General features: G+C 43.8%; 3 protein-coding genes across 3 annotated transcripts; 1 reads left to right on the top strand and 2 right to left on the bottom strand.

Moving 5' to 3' along the window:
* Window positions 1–204: 204 nt before the first annotated feature.
* On the bottom strand, window positions 205–4,966 carry BDR25DRAFT_274341 (uncharacterized protein). Its single transcript, XM_033687399.1, has 12 exons — window positions 4,617–4,966; window positions 4,136–4,566; window positions 3,762–4,078; window positions 3,461–3,695; window positions 2,991–3,410; window positions 2,771–2,943; window positions 2,328–2,724; window positions 1,971–2,280; window positions 1,845–1,922; window positions 1,246–1,793; window positions 730–1,193; window positions 205–677 (listed from the first exon to the last, which is right to left on the bottom strand). The coding sequence occupies exons 1-12, from the start codon at window positions 4,930–4,932 to the stop codon at window positions 224–226; spliced, it is 4,143 nt and encodes a 1,380-aa protein (XP_033539404.1). The 5' UTR covers window positions 4,933–4,966; the 3' UTR covers window positions 205–223.
* A 2,888-nt stretch (window positions 4,967–7,854) lies between these two features.
* Window positions 7,855–9,588, bottom strand: BDR25DRAFT_274346 (cytochrome P450). The gene is made up of 3 exons (XM_033687400.1): window positions 9,378–9,588; window positions 8,874–9,326; window positions 7,855–8,824 (listed from the first exon to the last, which is right to left on the bottom strand). Exons 1-3 carry the CDS (start codon window positions 9,551–9,553, stop codon window positions 7,900–7,902), a joined length of 1,554 nt encoding a protein of 517 aa, XP_033539405.1. The 5' UTR covers window positions 9,554–9,588; the 3' UTR covers window positions 7,855–7,899.
* A 5,432-nt stretch (window positions 9,589–15,020) lies between these two features.
* Window positions 15,021–18,100, top strand: BDR25DRAFT_387095 (HET-domain-containing protein; the record flags this gene model as incomplete). Its single annotated transcript, XM_033698044.1, has 7 exons — window positions 15,021–15,484; window positions 15,596–16,332; window positions 16,404–16,883; window positions 16,946–17,674; window positions 17,705–17,711; window positions 17,754–17,805; window positions 17,991–18,100. Exons 1-7 carry the CDS (start codon window positions 15,155–15,157, stop codon window positions 18,098–18,100), a joined length of 2,445 nt encoding a protein of 814 aa, XP_033539406.1. The 5' UTR covers window positions 15,021–15,154.
* Between the last annotated feature and the right edge of the window lie 423 nt (window positions 18,101–18,523).

An 18,523-nucleotide genomic window follows, 5' to 3' on the forward strand; every position in this document is an offset into this window, starting at 1 on the left:
TTGCGAGAATTATCAATGCGCCACTTAGGCGTACTAAGAGTAAAAGGTTCCTGGAGAAGAAGCGACAGAAGGGGATTAAGATTGCAATTAAAGAAGAATCACCAAGAATTGATTAGATCGAATGTGAGCGGCTGAGTCAGACTTGCGACGGCTTCTGCCGGCAAGCCCGACTGTGGCCCCTACCCACAATTTGTTGATATGCATACGTCGCATCCATCCTACCTTACTTCGTCTTCTCATTTGACTCAAGACCCTTTGCCCTGGAGATATCCGACTTTGTCGTTTTCCTTTCCCGGGCGACCCAATATATCGCAAATGTCGCCAGGATATTGAAAACAACGTAAACTGTCAAATATGCGAAGTTGTGCCATCGATCAGGAACGTGGACCCCGAACTCAGTGAGAAGGACGTTTGTGTCAGACAGTTGGCAGTATTCGCAGTTTTGTGTCGCTGACGGATTCCTCAGGTACCCACCAGCCATACCGATCCAACCTTCCATATAAGTATTGCATGTCAACCCAACAGGTGGGTTGATGTGAAGAATCTCCACGTCGGAACAGGTAATCTTCGTATTGGCTAGACTTGCGACGACCGTACCATCGATGAAGTATGTTAATGGCGACGCTCTGTATACGAAGTGCCAGAACTGCGGTAGATTCCCCGGTGTAACCAAAACACTGCATCAAACGTTAGCTGCTAAGTATGCTCATAGGACGAAGGAGCACTTACCCGCAGAAGACTAGTGAAAGCCAAAAGAATAGAGTAGCAATTTGAACAGCAGTCTCGGCATGAGTCATACCGACTGCTACAACTTGCGAAAATGTCGAGATCCAGAGACAGAAGAGCCAGATCATACCAAACGCAAGCCCACTTCTTTCTGATCCGGGGAAACTAGGGTCTTCGTTCCTCCATACACCGGTGGGGTAGTACCAGGTGATGAAGACGAGGACAGAAGCGATAGTTTGCCAGAATAGCTCGACAAGGATGTTGGCTGTGAGGAAAACTGTCCATGAGTAGGTCTTTGAGCGTTTCTCTCGAGCTTCGAATATTGAACGGCCATCCACGAGGCGCGGGATAACTTGTTGGTCGATAGTGCTGAAGAGTTGAGTGAATAGAAAGACAGAGAAGAAGATGTTGGTAATCCCTTGGATGTCGAGCCTTGCATTGAGGAATGAAAGCCCGTTGAGCAAAGTCTGCGTTATCTTAGCCCGAAAAAAGAGATAAAGGTCAAGGATGAGAGCTTACGGTGACCACACATAAGGTCAGTTTGCAATAAAGATAAACCCGGTCTCGCCAATAGTCCTGAAACATTCGTCGCGTCACAAGTCTTAGCTGAGTCGTGAAAGACGCAGCGTAGTAGCTGTCACGAGGCGTGGAATTTGAATCTGGGGCTGAAGCTCGGTGTTTCTTGAGATTGGCAATCTGATCCATGACCGATTCTCTCTCCTGGCTTTGGACCCAACATTCATGCCAATTCGTGACACGTCCATCTGGAGTAACGTCTTTGCTCGAAACATCCAAGATCCATTCGGCTGGATTCTGCGAGACATCACAATGGGCAGCACTGTTGCGCTCAAAGTACTTGATGACCGTCATTGCATCTTGTCCGACTTCTCCGAAGTAAGCAACTTTTCCTTCCGGGTTAAGGAGGAGAAGTCGGTCGAAAAGCGCGAAGAGTTGAGAAGAAGGCTGATGAATCGTTACCAGTATCGCTTGTCCACTGTTAGCTAGCTTGCGGAGCAACATGATGATGGACCACGCCGTTTGACTGTCGAGGCCTGATGTTGGTTCATCTAGCGAGGTATTAAGCATGTATCTATCAGCTACGAGCTGAACTTGCTTACCGAGGAAGAGTAGCAGTTCTGGTTTTGCTACCATCTCCACCGCGATGGAGAGTCTTTTGCGCTGTTCGACGTTGAGACCTGGCATGTCAGCTTCATGCTGAAATAGTCAAGACGCCGAGACTGTACCTTCGCCTGGAACACCCACAATTGCATCTGCGTATGATGTCATCTCTAGCAGATCAAGCACGTCATCGACTTGCTGCGGTCCATCTACGGATGAGTAGTCAGGGCGGCGCAATCGAATGCTGAACTCCAATGCCTCGCGAACCGTGGCGGTGGGTAGATGTATGTCATCTTGCTGGACGTATCCGACTTTGCGCTGGAAAAAAACATCAGGTGCTTCGTCTCCGAAATAGACGTCTCCACTAATATGTCCAACAGTGACACGCTGTGCGAGAACGTCTAGTAGGGTCGTCTTTCCCGCACCTGTCACTCCCTGTTATCTGGTTAGTGAATGTGGTGGGTTGAGAATGCATGACTTGCCATCAGCGCAGTTAGGCTCCTAGGTCGAACCCAGCCCTCGACGTCATGCAGAATTTGCCGGCTTCTTTTGCCAACCTGTATGGAGTAGCTGAGGTTGCTCCAATGGAAAACGGCTGCGTCGTCTGAAGAGATCAATTCAGATTGGGCCAGAACGTAGTTACCATTCTCTTGTAACCCCGCGCACGACTTCTCATCGTCGAAGTTGTGCGATAGAACCATTCCTCTGCCGGTCTGAGTGGTTCCTGACTCCTCATCACCTCCTTTGAATCTTCGATGGTTCACTCTTCGTCGGTGGATGAGAACCTCTCCACGCGAACGTTGCGCAGGTATCATCTCAGTTGCCACAAGGTGGGTAGCACCAAGGATCACGAACATCACCAGTAGGATCCCGAAGTTTCTATCTTGTTCAGCCTGTGGGTCCTCGCAATCACCATGTGACGTACCTCCAAAGGTGCGAGCCAACGTAGCTGTATTTTCTCTCAATGTAAGCCGAGCCATCAATGTCAATCTGGCCAGGCTGTGCGCCGATGACTGCGCATGTCTGATGCTGCATGTTATCCGCTCGCGATCCACTCAAAGGTATCATTTGGGAGCAGGGAAAGTGTCGGCTGCCAAACTACTATGGTTAGGATCGACTTGCCCAACCATGAACATCGCACTGACCTCGTTGATTATCAGGCTTTCGTACGCATACGCGACCGGATTGAGCCTTCGAAACCACGCTAACCAAGGTACCATATCCTTCGCAGGGATAATGTAACCGGTATACGCACTGAAGAGAAGGATGAGCATTGAGCTAGGCACCATCGACTGCTCGTGCGTCCTAGAGAGCGATCCGACAGTGCGGAAGTACATTGACATAGTCAAGATGGTCACAACCATGATTAACAAATACGTGAAGAAGGCGCTAGCAGATCTTCGAAGACTAGTCATGAAATACAGTGTTACGTTGAACATGACGGCAGTCGCTAGCTTGTTTGGCAGATCGCAAATGTATGAGGCGATGCTCTCAGTAAAGGGCTGGTAGAAAGCGTATCGGTGGTGCTTCTCAACTATTGGGCGCTGTGCCCACATCAAAAGTACCTGATATCCGGATTAGTTTGTACGGGGAATGTCTCTGAGGTAGAACTTACGTCAAATGCTGGAGCATATGCATTGATCATTAGTGAGAAGAATAGCAGGACAGCGCGCTTATCCATGCCGGCAGTATCATCAGAAAGGTTATAATAGACGCTTCCCACTACAATGGCAATGATAGTATTGCCGATGACACTACCAAGCTGGGGTCCGGGGTGATTTCGCAGTCTTTGGAATCCGCGTCGTATGCACAATGCGATTTGGGTTCGTGTTGATACATCATATGTACGACTGCACACACCAATAATTAGTCTATACCCGCTCAAATTACCAGGGTAAGCAATGGAACACACTTACCGAGAGTTCAAAGAGGAATGCAGCTTTCTACTATCCCGGATCGTCTCCTCAGTGATCTGTATCTGATCAAGAAGAGCTTTCGCTATATCGCTGCGACTCCAAGCCTCATTGAACTCTTCCGCGGATCGTGGGACACGGTTTTGGTATCCGTCACGGATGCGGCGCTCAGCTGGATTAGTAACAGAGGTAAGAAAGTCTGCTGATGTTGCTCGAGGAGGTTTTTCGAAGCCCATGTCAACAAAGTACGCAACGGCATCTGCAACAGGGCCGTAATAGATCTGATACCCTTCATAAAGTACCATGACGCGGTCAAAGCACTGCAAAAAGTTTCAGATATACTTCTGATAATGACGGCCCGAATGTTCATGACATACCTCGTAGATAGAATTTGATGCTTGGTAAATGCTCATCAGAACTGTTGCTTGAGTCTCGGTCGTCGATCTCCTCAGAATCCGTACCAAAGATAGGGCTGTCGAGCTATCCAATCCGCGAGTGCTGTTATCCCAGCACTGGAGTTGGCTTTGGCTTATAAACACTTCTGCGATGCTGGTGCGGCGTTTCTCGCCGCCGCTTAGACCTCGTATCATTGCGTTGCCGACTTTTGTGTAGTACGCAGCTTCGAGTTTGAATTTAGAAGCGATATCATGCGCTGTCATGTTTGGGTTTGACTTTGCATCATGGTTGGATCTTTGTAATTCCAGTGCAAACTCCAATGTTTGTCCCAAAGCTAGTTCCGGAAAATGAACGTCGAGCTCTGCCAGATAGATAGCATGACCTCGCAGTTGCTTGTGAGTGAGTGGCGATCCTAGGTCGAACGGTCAGTTGACCATCGCCTCCTTTCAGTCCAAAGCTCACCATCGTAGAGCACCTTCGACGCTTTGTCGGCATGTAAGCCAGGCATGTCACCAGCCAATGTCTTTAGTAGGGTTGAGCATCCACTTCCAGGTCTCCCCAGAACAAGAACCATTTCTCCATGTTGTACTAGACCATTGAAACCGTGCAGGATGTGAGACCTCGGAGTACTTCGCCATTGAAGGAGTTGTAGAAGTTTTCGCGGAAAGGCCAGTAGGTAGGAGGTGTCGCTCTGTTGGACGGTGTCGCTAGAGTGTTGTCCAAATACATTGAGTCCTCGAAAGGCGACGCCTGGCGCCGGCGACGATTGTCGGCCCATGGGCTTGTCCCAACCGAGGTTCCCTCGAGTCGATGTGTACAGGGTAAAACGTGGGGAGGGAAGAACACTTGCGAGCACCTGTTTCGCGCTAAGCGAGAATTTCACTGTTTTGGCTGTGCCACAGGAGTGCCTACAATATGACAGGGCTCCGGAAAAGGGAACGGATCCCCAATTTCCTTGCCCAGACGCGCCCCTCTCTTCGGCGAGGCATGTTCTGTTATCCCTGCAGCTGCAGCAAGGCGCAGCCACCACTTGGACTCCATGGTGCTCCAGAAGTTGCCGTCCTTGTGCGTGATGCTGGAGTGAACTAACCCGACATCACCCTTAGGCATCCATCAGCAACCCAGAGCGATATCACTGTGGGGTGAGCTCAACATGGCGCAAACGTTAACATACAACCGCGGAGTTTCTGCTTGTACTGATGACAAGAGTGGATCCTGAATGAGTATGCAGGGATCTATCTCAGTGCTCGGCTGCCTTTGAAGGTGGACTGGAGGTTGTAGCGCACGCGATGGAGGAGACATGGGTCCTTGAATGCGTGGTAGACGGAAAGCATTGTCGTTGGAGTTGCGTTACCCAGAGTGCTGATGTTCCCGGTTAGTAAGTAGAGTGCCTAAGTCGGAACGTAACACTGAAGCCTCACTCCCACACAAGAGCGAGGTCGGCCGCTGCAAGCGAGTCATCGTTGAATCCATCAGCTCCAAGGTACATTCGCTGCTGGTAGCGAATAACTTCCGATCCCCAGTACGGGTCACCATTGCCATCATCATAAATACAAGTCTCTGAAAAGTGCTGTCGTGCATAAGCATACCAAGGCGTGAACTGCCGGTGAAGGTTCTGGTGTCTTTCATAAGGTTTTGGAACTAGAAACTTTGGAACCAGTCTGGCGAGTAAAGGTGTCGAACCATCAAATTCCCAGATCGCGAAGGAAGGTCGGATTGACTTTGATCAGAGACGCATGGACCATTCTTCAGAATTCGAGCAGGTCAGGCATATCGTTCCAACCAGAACCCTTTAAGGACTCACACAATTTCTTGTCTAGTATTTTCATGTATCGGTGCGTCATAGGAGCGAGGCCAGGATCACTGAAAGCTCTTTTGAACCCTTCATGGGTCAGGTGATCAACCCGGTTGTTGTGCTTAACACTACTTCCTGGAAACTGCTTGAGGAATGGACCCGAGTTGTCCGCTTTGTATGTGGCAATGTCACGCTCGTCCATACCAAAGAGATGTCTGAGCACGTGCACGTAGAATTTGATAGGGCCGGATAATGAGCGGGCTTTCCAAAGCTTTGTGACGGTTTCTCGGTCTTGAAACAGATAGAGATCTTTTCCAAACACCCGGATCCTCGAGGAGGTGAGCTTCCCTGCCTATAATCTGTGAGCATCGTGAGTATGCAGACCGCTTGGTGTCGACACAATTCTTGTACTTACGACGCTTTCTTCAAGAAATCGGGATCGTTGAATATGAAACCTAGCGTATGCGCCATGGATAGAAAAATGTGGGGATACATTGGAGGGGCCTCATTGCTGACTGTGCTTTGCCGGACTTGTGCTTTTTGAAAATGGAGACGAGCGTGAACATAGTTGGTAGCAACGAAGATGAGTACCAACTGTACCAAATAGGAGGACTTCGCGTTGCTTGCTGAGTTTGAGTAACTGTTGGCGGAAGGCACCTTAGGGATAGATACCCGCGACGTGAAGTTCATCGAAGGAGTAACATTGAGGACGAGAGGGTGCCACGACATGATTGTGGAAGTATCCATACTGCTAGCTAGTAACTACAAAGTTGGACAAGGTTCCCATTTGATATATCATATCAAGTATACTGTGCCACCTCCCTCGAGTTCCAACTCCATGTTCACTTGAGCAGGCAACAGAATGTTCAAAGCCCGGCCAGGGGGTTGAATCCTATTTGGCCCCAGGAGGTTGAACTCCCCCGGGAGACAAACGAGTGTGACTGTTGCAGTACCTAATGGCTGGAGAGCTTACCAGGAATATCGTACTTGCTCCTAGCTTGTATTAGCACATATGTCTGTCGACAGCTCGGTATTACTTACGATCGGCCCAGGGTGACTGTAAGCCGAGCACCAGCTTGCCTATCAGCCAGGCGAAGGCGATGACAATTGCGAACGTAGTGATGCTGTTCGGGTGCTTCTGGCCCGCAACGAGGTTAACAGACCTTTGAGGACCAGGCGACATTGTGAGTGATGGCAATCAGGCGAAGGTTCGGTAGCTGAAAAGGAAGGATTTGTTTCTACGAATGTGGGCAGATATTTTCTTGAGCTGCGGCACTGCTAAAGCCGGTACGGTCCCTTTATGTCGGTCTTGTTGCCATATTGTTCATACCCAGGTTATGGCTTTGACCCCATTGAGCTGACTGGGTCAAGATGAGTTCGTGAGTTTTCTTGATATCGAGCGAGGCTCAGTATCGTCGAGAAATAAGATCTTGCATGAGAATGGGGGGTGACAAAAACGTTGAAGTCCACTGACCGGGGATTTTTGGTCGTCCCGAAGCGAAGCCTTGTTGGTCTTATATTGCGGCACAGCATTGTAGCTTAGCGAGAATGACTAGGCTAGTTGAGAACACCATAATGCAAGCTATGCAAAGACTACGGCGGAATGGAACTGGAATCCTGAAGTTGACATCTGGTTTGTTATTGGATCAAGAGATCGTACGATTCGTTGGGGCCAGGAGCATGCATTGGCAGGGGCTGAATCTCCATTGACGCCCCATCCGTGCGAAAGATCTTCTGGGGTAGACTGTCCTTCTGAGAGGTAACCCTGGTGTGAGAGAAAAATACACATCAGATATCGTATGAAGCGCCATGTCTCAATCGATGCTGGCGGCAAACGCAGAGGGAAGTACGCGAAGTCCGGAAGGCAGACACATGAATATTGAATTTAAATTACTTTACAATTGTGCGGCAACAGCTTTCACAGTTTCCTTGACTTTAATGGATACCAATCTACTGGCTATCCTCTGCTGAGAGCTCCACGCCCTTGTCTGATGCAGAGAGCACAACGTTCCAGATCTTTCCAGCCATTTCGCCTGCAGTGGGTGTAACTTCCACCTCCACATCCTCGTCTAGATTCGGTGGTGCGATGGTACCTGCCATGCCGGCTTTGTCCGTCTTGGGGCATACCCATTCGCTTCGGACAGGCTTGAAGTCGAACCGAGCAATGATCAGGGCAACAAAGGTTAGGATTTCTGTAGTCGCGAAGTGTCGGCCAGGGCAGAGCGTTGAACCCCCTCCAAAGCCTCGGAATGCGATTGGACTCGGTCGTTTCCGTGTTGGTGAGCGTACAAACCGCATATGTTCGAATCCGTCGACGTCTTCTCCATAAGCGAGTGTCGAGCTGTGCTGTACCGGTCCCGGGATCATGACGATGCCACCTTTCTTGAGCAGATATTTTCCATCAAGGAGATGGTCCTGCGTTACGACGCGAACAGATGTCCCAATTCCGTGGAATCGCAAAGACTCTTTCAGAATTGAGAGTAGGATCGAACAAGAAGCCTTCACCTCCACAATATCCAGAGTGCAAGTGTTGCCCTCGACTTTGCAGCATGCCAAAATCTCCTTCCTGCACTCCTCCAAAACCGTAGGGTCCGAGAATGTGTGATACAGTACCCAGAATGAGGCTGGAATCGTATTGCTGAGGATGCCAATGATAGCGCCAATCTCGAATCTCGCTACATCTTTGCCTGTGACACCTTGATCGATTTTGTGCTGGTAGTGGGACTGCACAAAGGCGGACCCCTCTTCGTGCGCGTGGGAGGCGAAATAGTCGTTAATGGCATCAACGATCTCCTTGCGCGCTTGGACACTGTCCCTCGCGAGTAGATTAGGGTACAAGTTCAGTAACATTATGATGATTCCAGGTTCAAATCTCCTGTTTTGTATAAGCAGCATGCATCTCCCGAGGTGCTGCGCTGGCTTACCAATAGGCGTCCTGAACCTTCGGGTTTCTGAATGGGTTCTTAGGGCCATAGACAGACTCAGTAGTCGCAAAAGTGATCTCTTTCTTCACCCACTCGAAGAGCTTCAATCGCGCCGGAGAACGGGACGCAAGTTCTTCGACAGACCTTGCCACAATCTCGACAGAAGATCTATTCATAGCGTCGAGTTGGGGGCCTGGACTCACGGAAGCATGAATAGCTTTGTCGAACAGAATGGCGTACGCATAATCGCCAACACCTTCTTTACTCCTAAGTAGAACTTTTTTGCCCTCAGGACCGGAACCCATAACATTCATGGCCACTTTAGATTCCATTGGAGCAAAGTCCAGTATGCGGACTTGCTTTTGCGCAACTGGAATAAGCTCGGTGGAGTTTATGATGTAGAGTCTCATGAACGGAATACGGAGGGTGTAGATAGGTAACCTGAACTTGTCGCTAACAGTCTATGAGTGCCATGAACATTCCTGATTGTCATTGTTACCTCACCGAAGGTCAATGTAGAACTTCGCCTTTTTTCTCATTCCAATCATGGGGCTCAGAAATGGGATCGCAGTTTCGAGTGCCGGAGGCTCTTTCGCATCTTGGGTGAACGCCAGTAAGCATCGCAAGAAGACATAGGTAGTGGCAATGCCTGAGGCAATGAGGATGACGTTGGAAGGCATCGTTGTTGTCAATTGTCAGCGACCGTGAAAGACAGGAAGTGCGCGAGAGCGAGGAGCTTCGAAGTCGCCTCTTTGTGCGACCTTGAGGCGTCGCAGTGCACTCACCCCGGAAAATAGCCGCCCTGACCCGGTCACTGCCATGTTGGTTCAATTGGATGAGCTGACAGTGTGGCGCACAGAAGGAGGAGTAGGGGCTAATGAGACGCAATCCTTGCAGGTAGGCTGACAAGGCAACCACAAACGCGCCTTATGCGGCAGAGTACTACAGGTCGAAACTGCCACCCAATAAGTGTACAGTCACCTACCAAAAGTCATTAGCCACCTAGCGATCCAAGCTCTGCAAGGGTAGAATAAATCCATTTAGGAGCGTAATTATTCAGGCAATTTGTGAGAGCACTGTGAAGCAGGAAGCATGAAGCGCAGAAGGGGGCACAGGATAGTATTGATAGACGAATCTTTGAGGAGACTCAGGGGTTCGTGAGAGGATATATATATATGTGCCCAAGGCCGGGCCGAGGGCTCTCCGGGGAGAGTCCGAGGCATGTTCAAGTTAACCGTGACACAATTACTAACTAAATTTAAATATTTCTATTTCTATAACAGACACCACAGGCAAGTTGCTTACACACTAAAGTTACTTACTTTTACTAAGACCTTACTAAACTACTTTTTTACCCTAATGCATTTCTAATAACACTACTTAGATGTGCTAAAAATGTTAGATATAGCTTACACTTTAGGCTTTTAAATAAAATATAACACTTTTAAAGTAATATACTATAACGTACTTTACAAAGAAGTTGCTTATACACCTAAGTTACTTACTTTTACTAAAACCTTACTAAACTACTTTTTTTACACTAATATATTTCTAATAACACTACTTAAACATGCTAAAAGAATATTAGATATACCTTACACTTTAAACTTTTACTTAAAATAGAACACTTTTAAAGTAATATACTAACTATAGCTATATATAAAGTTTTTTAAAAAAAATAACTAATATATTAAATAACTTTTATAAGCTAATTATATAGCTAACTTATAAAAGCTAAGTAATAAGAAAAAGTAGGTAATTATTAAGCATATACTTAAGCTATATATATATATATAAAATTTCTTTTAACTAGTAGCTATAGCTAATACAGCTAGTCTTTTACACACTAAGTGTAATCTAAGCTATGTTAGTATAAACTAGCTTAGTATAACGTACTTTATAGGCAAGTTGCTTACACACCTAAGTTACTTACTTTTACTAAGACCTTACTAAACTACTCTTTCTACACTAATGCATTCCCTATAACACTACTTAGACGTGCTAAAAGAACATTAGATACAGCTTACACTCTAAGCTTTTAAACAAGACATAAAACTTTTAAAGAAATATGCTACAGCTATGTGCAAAGTTTTATAAAAAATAATAAATAACTATAGCGCTAGATAACCTTTACAAGCTAATTCTACAGCTAAATTATAAAGGCTAAGTAATAAAAAAAAGCAGGTAATTATTAAGACTATACTTAAGCTATATGCGTAAGGAATTTCCTCTTAGATAGCATTTATAGCTAATATAGCTAATTCTTTATGCGCTAAGTGTAATCTAGGCTATATTTACATAAACTAGCCTAGTATGTTTATAAAGTGTTATTTAAAGCTTAAAGTAAAGTTTTAAGCGCAAGTATAGTTAAAAGATATTTAGCTAATTATACAGCCTGTCTTACTAAAGTTATACATGTTCTTATTCTAGATGCTATACTTAGCTTTAATATTCTTTATAAGGCTAAACCTGCCTTAAATTACTTTAGGACTTTTATAAAAAGCTTTTTTATAGTTGTAACGTACCTAACAGGTTGGCTGGCTACACAGGTTAGCCGGCCACTTTTGCTAAGCCCCTACTAAACTCTACCTATCTACATAATGCCTTAACAACAACACTAGATTAAATCTTCTAAAGAACGTTAGATACAGCTTACTCTTTAGGCTTTTAAATAAGACTTAAAACTTTCCTTACAACACGCTGCAGCTATCTATAATGTCTTTTATATAACACTAAGTAATTAACACACTAGACAGCCTTTACAAGTAGAATGCTAGCTTAAATTAAGGAATCTAACTAAGCTTAAAAAAAAAGTAGTTGTTAAGTATATACTTAAGCTTATTACACACAGATTTTTCTCTAGGCTTACAGCTATAGCTAATATAGCTAATTCCTTGCCTATAAAGCGTAATCTAGGCTAGGTTAGCTTAAACTAGACTAGTATGTAGGTTAAGCACTGCCCTAAGTTTATAATAAAGTTTAATTATAAGTATAATTATAAAAGAGCGCTTTATAAAGATCTAAAGGTTATTTAAGGCTAGTTTTACCTAGTAGCTAATATAAAAGCTAAGTATAGTATCTAGAATAAAAATAAGTATAACTTTAATAAGTTAAGCTTTATAATAGGCTAAATATTAACTAGAGTAGTTATTATAGCTTTAAAAAGACAAAAACAGCTAAAGGTAATATAGTAAAGTAATAAAAAGTAGATAATAGTTATCTAGGGCATTAATATAATAAAGTAGGCTATAAAATTACAGAGCTTTAAGTAGCAAATAAGGCTACTACATAACATAAATTATATAAAAGGAAGTAAATTTAGGCAGAAAGGACTTTAATAGTTAAGGATAGAGCTTGTCTAACTGCTTTAAAGGAGTTTAGAGCGCGTAGTAATAGGAAGAAGCTAAAGACGTAGGTGCGCGCTAAAAAAGGTAAGCTAAGTTAAAGGCAATGCAAGTAGTGCAATTAAACTAGGCATAACTTGCGTACATGTAAGTAAGTAGTAGAAGTAGACTTTAAATAATATCTTATGTTATATTACTTTATACAGGGCTAAAGTGGGCTGTTTTGCGAGAGAATAGAGTGGTTTTAGTAGGGGCTTAGCAAAAGTGGCCGGCTAATCTGTGTGGCCGGCTAACCTGTTAGGTATGTTACTTATACTTAAATATTACTTTAAGCTCTAAATAACACTTTATAAAAATACTAAGCTAGTTTATATAAATATAGCCTAGATTACGCTTAGCACATAAAGAATTAGCTATATTAGCTATAAATGCTATCTAAGAGGAAATTCCTTACGCATATAGCTTAAGTATAGTCTTAATAATTACCTGCTTCTTTTTATTACCTAGCTTTTATAATTTAGCTATAGAATTAGCTTGTAAAGGTTATCTAGTGCTATAGTTATTTATTATCTTTTATAAGACTTTATATATAGCTGCAGCATGTTTCTTTAAGAATTTTATGTTTTATTTAAAAGCTTAGAGTGTAAGCTATATCTAACATTCTTTTAGCGCGTCTAAGTAGTGTTGTAGGGAATGCATTAGTGTAAGAAAAGTAGTTTAGTAGGGTCTTAGCAAAAGTAAGTAACTTAGGTGTGTAAGTAACTTGCCTGTGAAGTACGTTATTTATAAAGTGTTATTTAAAACTTAAAGTAAAGTTTTAAGTATAATTATAGTTAGTAAATATTTAGCTTATTATAAAGCTTATTTTATTAAAGTTACATGTGTTATTATTTTAGATACTATACTTAGCTTTAAATTACTTTAAAATTTTTATAAAAAGCATTTTTATAGTTATAGTTATAGTTAAACTTTACTTTAAGCTTTAAATAACACTTTATAAACATTCTAAGTATCTGTATAGCATTTAGATAGTATTTGCACGCAATTTCTTCTTACATTAATATTATATAGAAGACCTTTAACCTAACTCTAGAAGGCTTGCCTTCTAAGCTAAGGTTACATAACTAGTTATATAACTAACTAGTTATCTAACTAGCTATATAACTAACTAGCTATATAACTAACTAGTATATAATTAAGTCTTTTAATAACTTATACTAATTAGATCTATTATAACTAATCTTTTATACACTAGCTTATACTCTCTACTCTTATAGCTATAGTCACAGACTATGCTAAGTGTATAAGAATAGATAGTCCTTCTAACACTAGGCTAGTTTATGCTAATATAGCCTAGATTACTCTTAGCATGTAAAGAATTAGCTATATTAGCTATAGTTGCTAGCTAAAAAGAAAACTCTTATATATGTAGCCTAAATATATGCTTAATAATTACCTACTTTTTATTATTATCTAGCTTTTATAAGTTAGGTATAGAACTAACTTATAAAAGTTATTTAGTATATTAGTTATTTATTATTTTTTAAAAAACTTTATATATAGCTATAGTATGTTACTTTAAAAGTGTTATATTTTATTTAAAAGCTTAAATTGTAAGCTATATTTAATATTTTTTTTAGCATATTTAAGTAGTGTTATTAGAAATCTATTAGTATAAAAAAAGTAGTTTAGTAGGGTTTTAGTAAAAGTAAGTAACTTAAGTGTGTAAGTAACTTACCTGTAAAGTATGTTAGCTGTAGTATGTTACTTTAAAAGTGTTATGTTTTATTTAAAAGCTTAAAGTGTAAGCTATATCTAATTTTTTTTAGCGTGTTTAAGTAGTGTTGTTAAGAACGCATTAGTATAGGAAAAGTAGTTTAGTAGAGTCTTAGCAAAAGTAAGCAACTTAGGTGTGTAAGTGTTAGATATGCGCACCTACTGTCAAGACAGGAGGAACGCTGGACGAAAGCTGCTACATAGTACGAGCAATAAGCTTGAACAGTATGTTGCTGCAAATTGCAGCATGTTGCAAGCTGGTCGCGCATAGGGCTAGTGCGCGAGGGACTCGGATCAGAAAAACAAAAGCCGAGCAACACGAGTAGAGCAGAAAAAGGATCGATAAATCAATACAATCAATCATCATCCTATACATCATATCCAAACCCATCATTCATCTCAGGAAGCCTAGAAACAGTGCTTCAATCTGACAGTAAGCAACTTGCCTATAGTGTACGTTAGCTATAAAAATAAAAAACTTATTTTTTATTAAACTTTATTTTTATCCTCTATATTTACTATTCCTCTATTCTGCTCTAGCTTTAACTCTATAGGTAAAGAGGTTTTTTTAAGAGTATTAATAACTCTTATAAATTTATTCAAGATTTTATTAATAAGTTGTTAAATGTAAAACTTATGTAACATACTCATGTCTTACAATACTTCGCGTATGTAGTCGAGATATACCATCCATCTTGAGTACGTCGCGATGTGTTTCTTATTATCGCAAAAGATACTGTGGAGCGTGAGCACCTCCCACACCGAGACAGTACCACTACCCATATAGAGATATGTCAGCAAACATGCGGATCTGGAGCGAGACTATTGAATCATAGCAATAACTTCGAAATCAATTTACGGAAGGCTTCTAAATACCATTTCGCGAGGACACCATTACGATCACGTGCAGAAAGACCACGTCCAGGGGACCCTAGTGCGGGGTAGCGGGTAGCGCGAGCCACTCTCCGGCCTGGCCCTCTAGGAACGAACCCTCAGGCTGCGTCCACCTTGTCTCTGAGGCTGTGATCGCGTCGACGTCGCGTTTTTCCAGGTTTGCTGCCTAGCACTGCCCTCCACAAAATATCCCTTCAATAAGAGATATATGCCGTCGACTGGAGAAAGCGGATCAATTACCCTACAGTAACGCAAAACATTTTGCGAATGGATGATAAGAGAACATACCAGGACCCTGACACGACCCACCCCGCAAGCCAAGCGTGCTTTAATTGCCACAAGATTGCATGTATCGTCCGAAATTGGCCGAAATTTCGGATCGAAGAGAATCCAAGAGGACACCGTATAGGAAGATGGCGCGACATTGAGAATGCTAAGGATTGTGTTTCTTGTCAATCCCTTGTTCGTTTGTTTAGCACTCAGGCCTACTACGATGCGTCCGTGATTATTTCAAGTGGTGATAATGAGGCCTCTAGTGATAGCGGGTGCCTCATTATTCGGTTGAGGGACGAAACCGCTGATCCTACGCGGCTAGAAGTGAGTCAAATTTATTTAGCCACCCCGTACTAGAGTTGGGGGATAGAACTTGTATTTCAGATAGACTGTGATACTGAAAGGGAATTCTGCTGATTCAAGTCTTTCCCATAGACCACGGCGTACAAAATGGTCCTCATCCCGTCAGAAGTTGTCGAAGACTGTGGTCGCCATTTCATAAGGGCAGATCCTGGGTGGATAAGCATTGAACGCATCAACCATTGGATCCGAGACTGCGGCTTCACTCACCAGTCCACATGTACTGAGTCCCAGCTAGGAAACAGTGAAGCGCCCGCAGAAGTCATGTTCATCGACGTGCAGAGGAATTGCTTGGTACCAGGTCACACGAACCAGTTCCAGATTTACGTCGCGTTGTCCTACGTCTGGGGTCAGCAACTGAATATTTTTCAAACAACTCGCGCGAATCTTAGGATACTTCTTCAGCAGGGCTCACTCTTAAATGCTTGGGACCGAATTCCTGCGACTATTCAAGATGCAATTATTTTAATCAGAAGCCTGGACATTCGGTACCTGTGGGTGGATCGACTATGCATTGTGCAAGATGATGAAGCCTCTATCGAAGGCAACATTGCACAGATGGCATCAATCTATGCTCGGTCTTACTTCACAATAATCGCGACTGAAGGGGATTCCGGGACGGGGATATCTGGTGTACAGGGAGGGTCAAAGCCAAGGTGCATTGGCCAGGAGCTGGTTGAGTTTGACGACCTTTGCTTCCTGGCAATAGAAAGATACGAGTTCTGGGGTGATGAAGATGCCTTGACACAAGAAGTCCACTTTCGCGGGGCTTATGAGATAGAACAGAAGCGCAGCTGGCACAAGAGAGCGTGGTCAGTGATCCCATCAACCTCGTCCACAAATTCATGAGTCGAAGGCTTGACAGCATGCTGAATTTTCGAAGGACCTTCCAAGAGCGGGTAGTCTCAAGGAGATGCCTCGTCTTCAATAACGACACAGTTTACTGGGAGTGTGGCGGAGGTATCTGGTCTGAGCTCTTGTCTTCTCCTCATATTCTTGCTCGAGATTTGACAAGCCACAACCGAAAATTTGGTGGGCCTCAGTGGCGCATCACTCAGAAGCTCTGGCCGGATGCGGCGCATTATTTCAGGCTTTGTGCGCAATTCTCGAAGCGTCAGCTAACATATGCCGGTGATGCACTGAAAGCCTTTAGTGCGATCATTCATACTTTTGCTCCTTCTTTTCCTGGAGGATTTTTCTACGCCTTGCCCGAATTCCTATTGGATTTGTCGCTCTTATGGACGTTTGTTGTTCCGCACAACAAGCGTAGAGAAATGTTTCCTTCGTGGTCGTGGATAGCCTGGGAGGACCAAGGGTACGGAGACTCAGGCATCAGTTTTTCAGACGCCATCGATGATTGCTGGTAAGCGCTGGTTTCTCTCTGCGCCAACCGTGCAACGGAGATCTCGTACTCACTGAAAGAAGGCCACCTACATTTACGAGTGAAGAACTACGCATCTTTCGTCGACCACTCAACATTTGGAGAAAGAAAAGCACTGTTACTGGTCGCATGGAAGAGATCAAAAATGATTACCACATCTGGCAGAACGCCGAAGATGACAAGGTTGGCGAGCTCCCCGGTTGGAAATCTTCCCAACAACCAGAAAAATACACATTGGAAGAAGTTGGCATGGACCAGATTGCGGGTTTTAGCGGCGGGCGCAACCCTCACCCAGTTCCACTCGATACCCGCACTTCAGTTCAGCCATTATCGTCATATATGTGGGAGCCATTCCTCTATTCACGGGTCCAAACGGCTACATTCCGCTTTGCGGGTCTTCCTGATCCGAATTGGGGAACAGTGGGACTCATAGATAATGAAGGAACGGGTGTTGGCAACCTTCGTCCACATGATGATGGTGTGGAGCGAGAACATCTTGGAAATACCGGCCGGGAGTGCTGTCTGATGGCCGTATGCGAAGCCACTATACCTCGATGGAGCGAGTTTGTACGGAGCATTCATTTCAACAGCAAGAGTCACTGGGATGCAAACAACCTTACCTACCCTGGAGTGAAGGACGGACTCACTTTCAAATGGATCGATGTTCTTTGGATTGAACGAAAAGGAAGTATAGCGTATCGCAGAGGAGTCGGGAAAGTTTGGTTGGATGCTTGGGAACGGGGATCTCCAGAAGAGGGTAACATCATCCTTGGGTAAGCTCTTCTGTTATCCTCATATGATAGGTGTCGGGTATGTGATGTACGAGCCCTGCACTCACTGATCGAGGCTTAGCAAGCGTTCGACTGTAAGGTTTCTCCTACCCCCGAGCGCCCGAGCTCCCATGGTATATAGTCTCTCGTGGGTAGTCAATACAACCTCACGCTTTCCTACCTTCCCTGTCTGTTCCGACAATAGGCCCGCGGAGATAATGACTACCAAAGCCACTAATGCAATACAAAAGCCGAGTGCCGATTGAACCTAGGGAAAATACCTTGGGGGAATCAAAGACTCTTGCTCGACTGTGTACAGATGTAGAAGGCCGAGTTTCGACGAGAGTAATTCCCTATTCCACAAGTATGTCCCAAGTTAGAAGAGGTATGAGTGCCATTCGTAACAAGAGCAAGTCCTCCTGCAGCTGAAAGAGCAGACACAGCCTTAGCTAGTGCTAAGGCGACAACTAAAAGCTTAGCAGCGACTAAGCTAAAGAACAAAGAGATATATAAAAACTATAGATATTCTAGCTAGATTGTCTTTCTATAGTTATCTTTAAATATTACTAGATACTTTTAATTGTTTTATTTACTATATAACGTACGTCACAGGCAAGTTACTTACACACCTAAGTTGCTTTCTTTTGCTAAGACCCTACTAAACTACTTTTTTTATACTAATGCATTCCTAACAACACTACGTAGACGCGCTAAATAGACATTAGATATAGCTTACACTCTAGGCTTTTAAACAAAATGCAACACTCTTAAAATAATATACTATAGCTATGCATAAAGTCTCTTAAAAAATAATAAATAACTTACACACTAGATAACTTTTATAAGCTAATT

This window comes from Lindgomyces ingoldianus (assembly GCF_010093535.1).
Source record: "Lindgomyces ingoldianus strain ATCC 200398 unplaced genomic scaffold BDR25scaffold_88, whole genome shotgun sequence".
Classification (NCBI taxonomy): domain Eukaryota; kingdom Fungi; phylum Ascomycota; class Dothideomycetes; order Pleosporales; family Lindgomycetaceae; genus Lindgomyces; species Lindgomyces ingoldianus.

What these genes read in the sequence shown, in the direction of transcription:
- BDR25DRAFT_274346 (XM_033687400.1), bottom strand. Translation starts at nt 9,553, where the DNA reads ATGCCTTCCAACGTCATCCTCATTGCCTCAGGCATTGCCACTACCTAT. An exon ending in AAGTTCTACATTGACCTTCG is followed by an intron (nt 9,327 to 9,377) that starts GTGAGGTAACAA and finishes ATAGACTGTTAG; the next exon opens with CGACAAGTTCAGGTTACCTA. An exon ending in AAGGTTCAGGACGCCTATTG is followed by an intron (nt 8,825 to 8,873) that starts GTAAGCCAGCGC and finishes TATACAAAACAG; the next exon opens with GAGATTTGAACCTGGAATCA.
- BDR25DRAFT_274341 (XM_033687399.1), bottom strand. Translation starts at nt 4,932, where the DNA reads ATGGGCCGACAATCGTCGCCGGCGCCAGGCGTCGCCTTTCGAGGACTC. An exon ending in AAAGCCTGATAATCAACGAG is followed by an intron (nt 2,944 to 2,990) that starts GTCAGTGCGATG and finishes TAACCATAGTAG; the next exon opens with TTTGGCAGCCGACACTTTCC. An exon ending in TGTGGGTGTTCCAGGCGAAG is followed by an intron (nt 1,923 to 1,970) that starts GTACAGTCTCGG and finishes CTGACATGCCAG; the next exon opens with GTCTCAACGTCGAACAGCGC.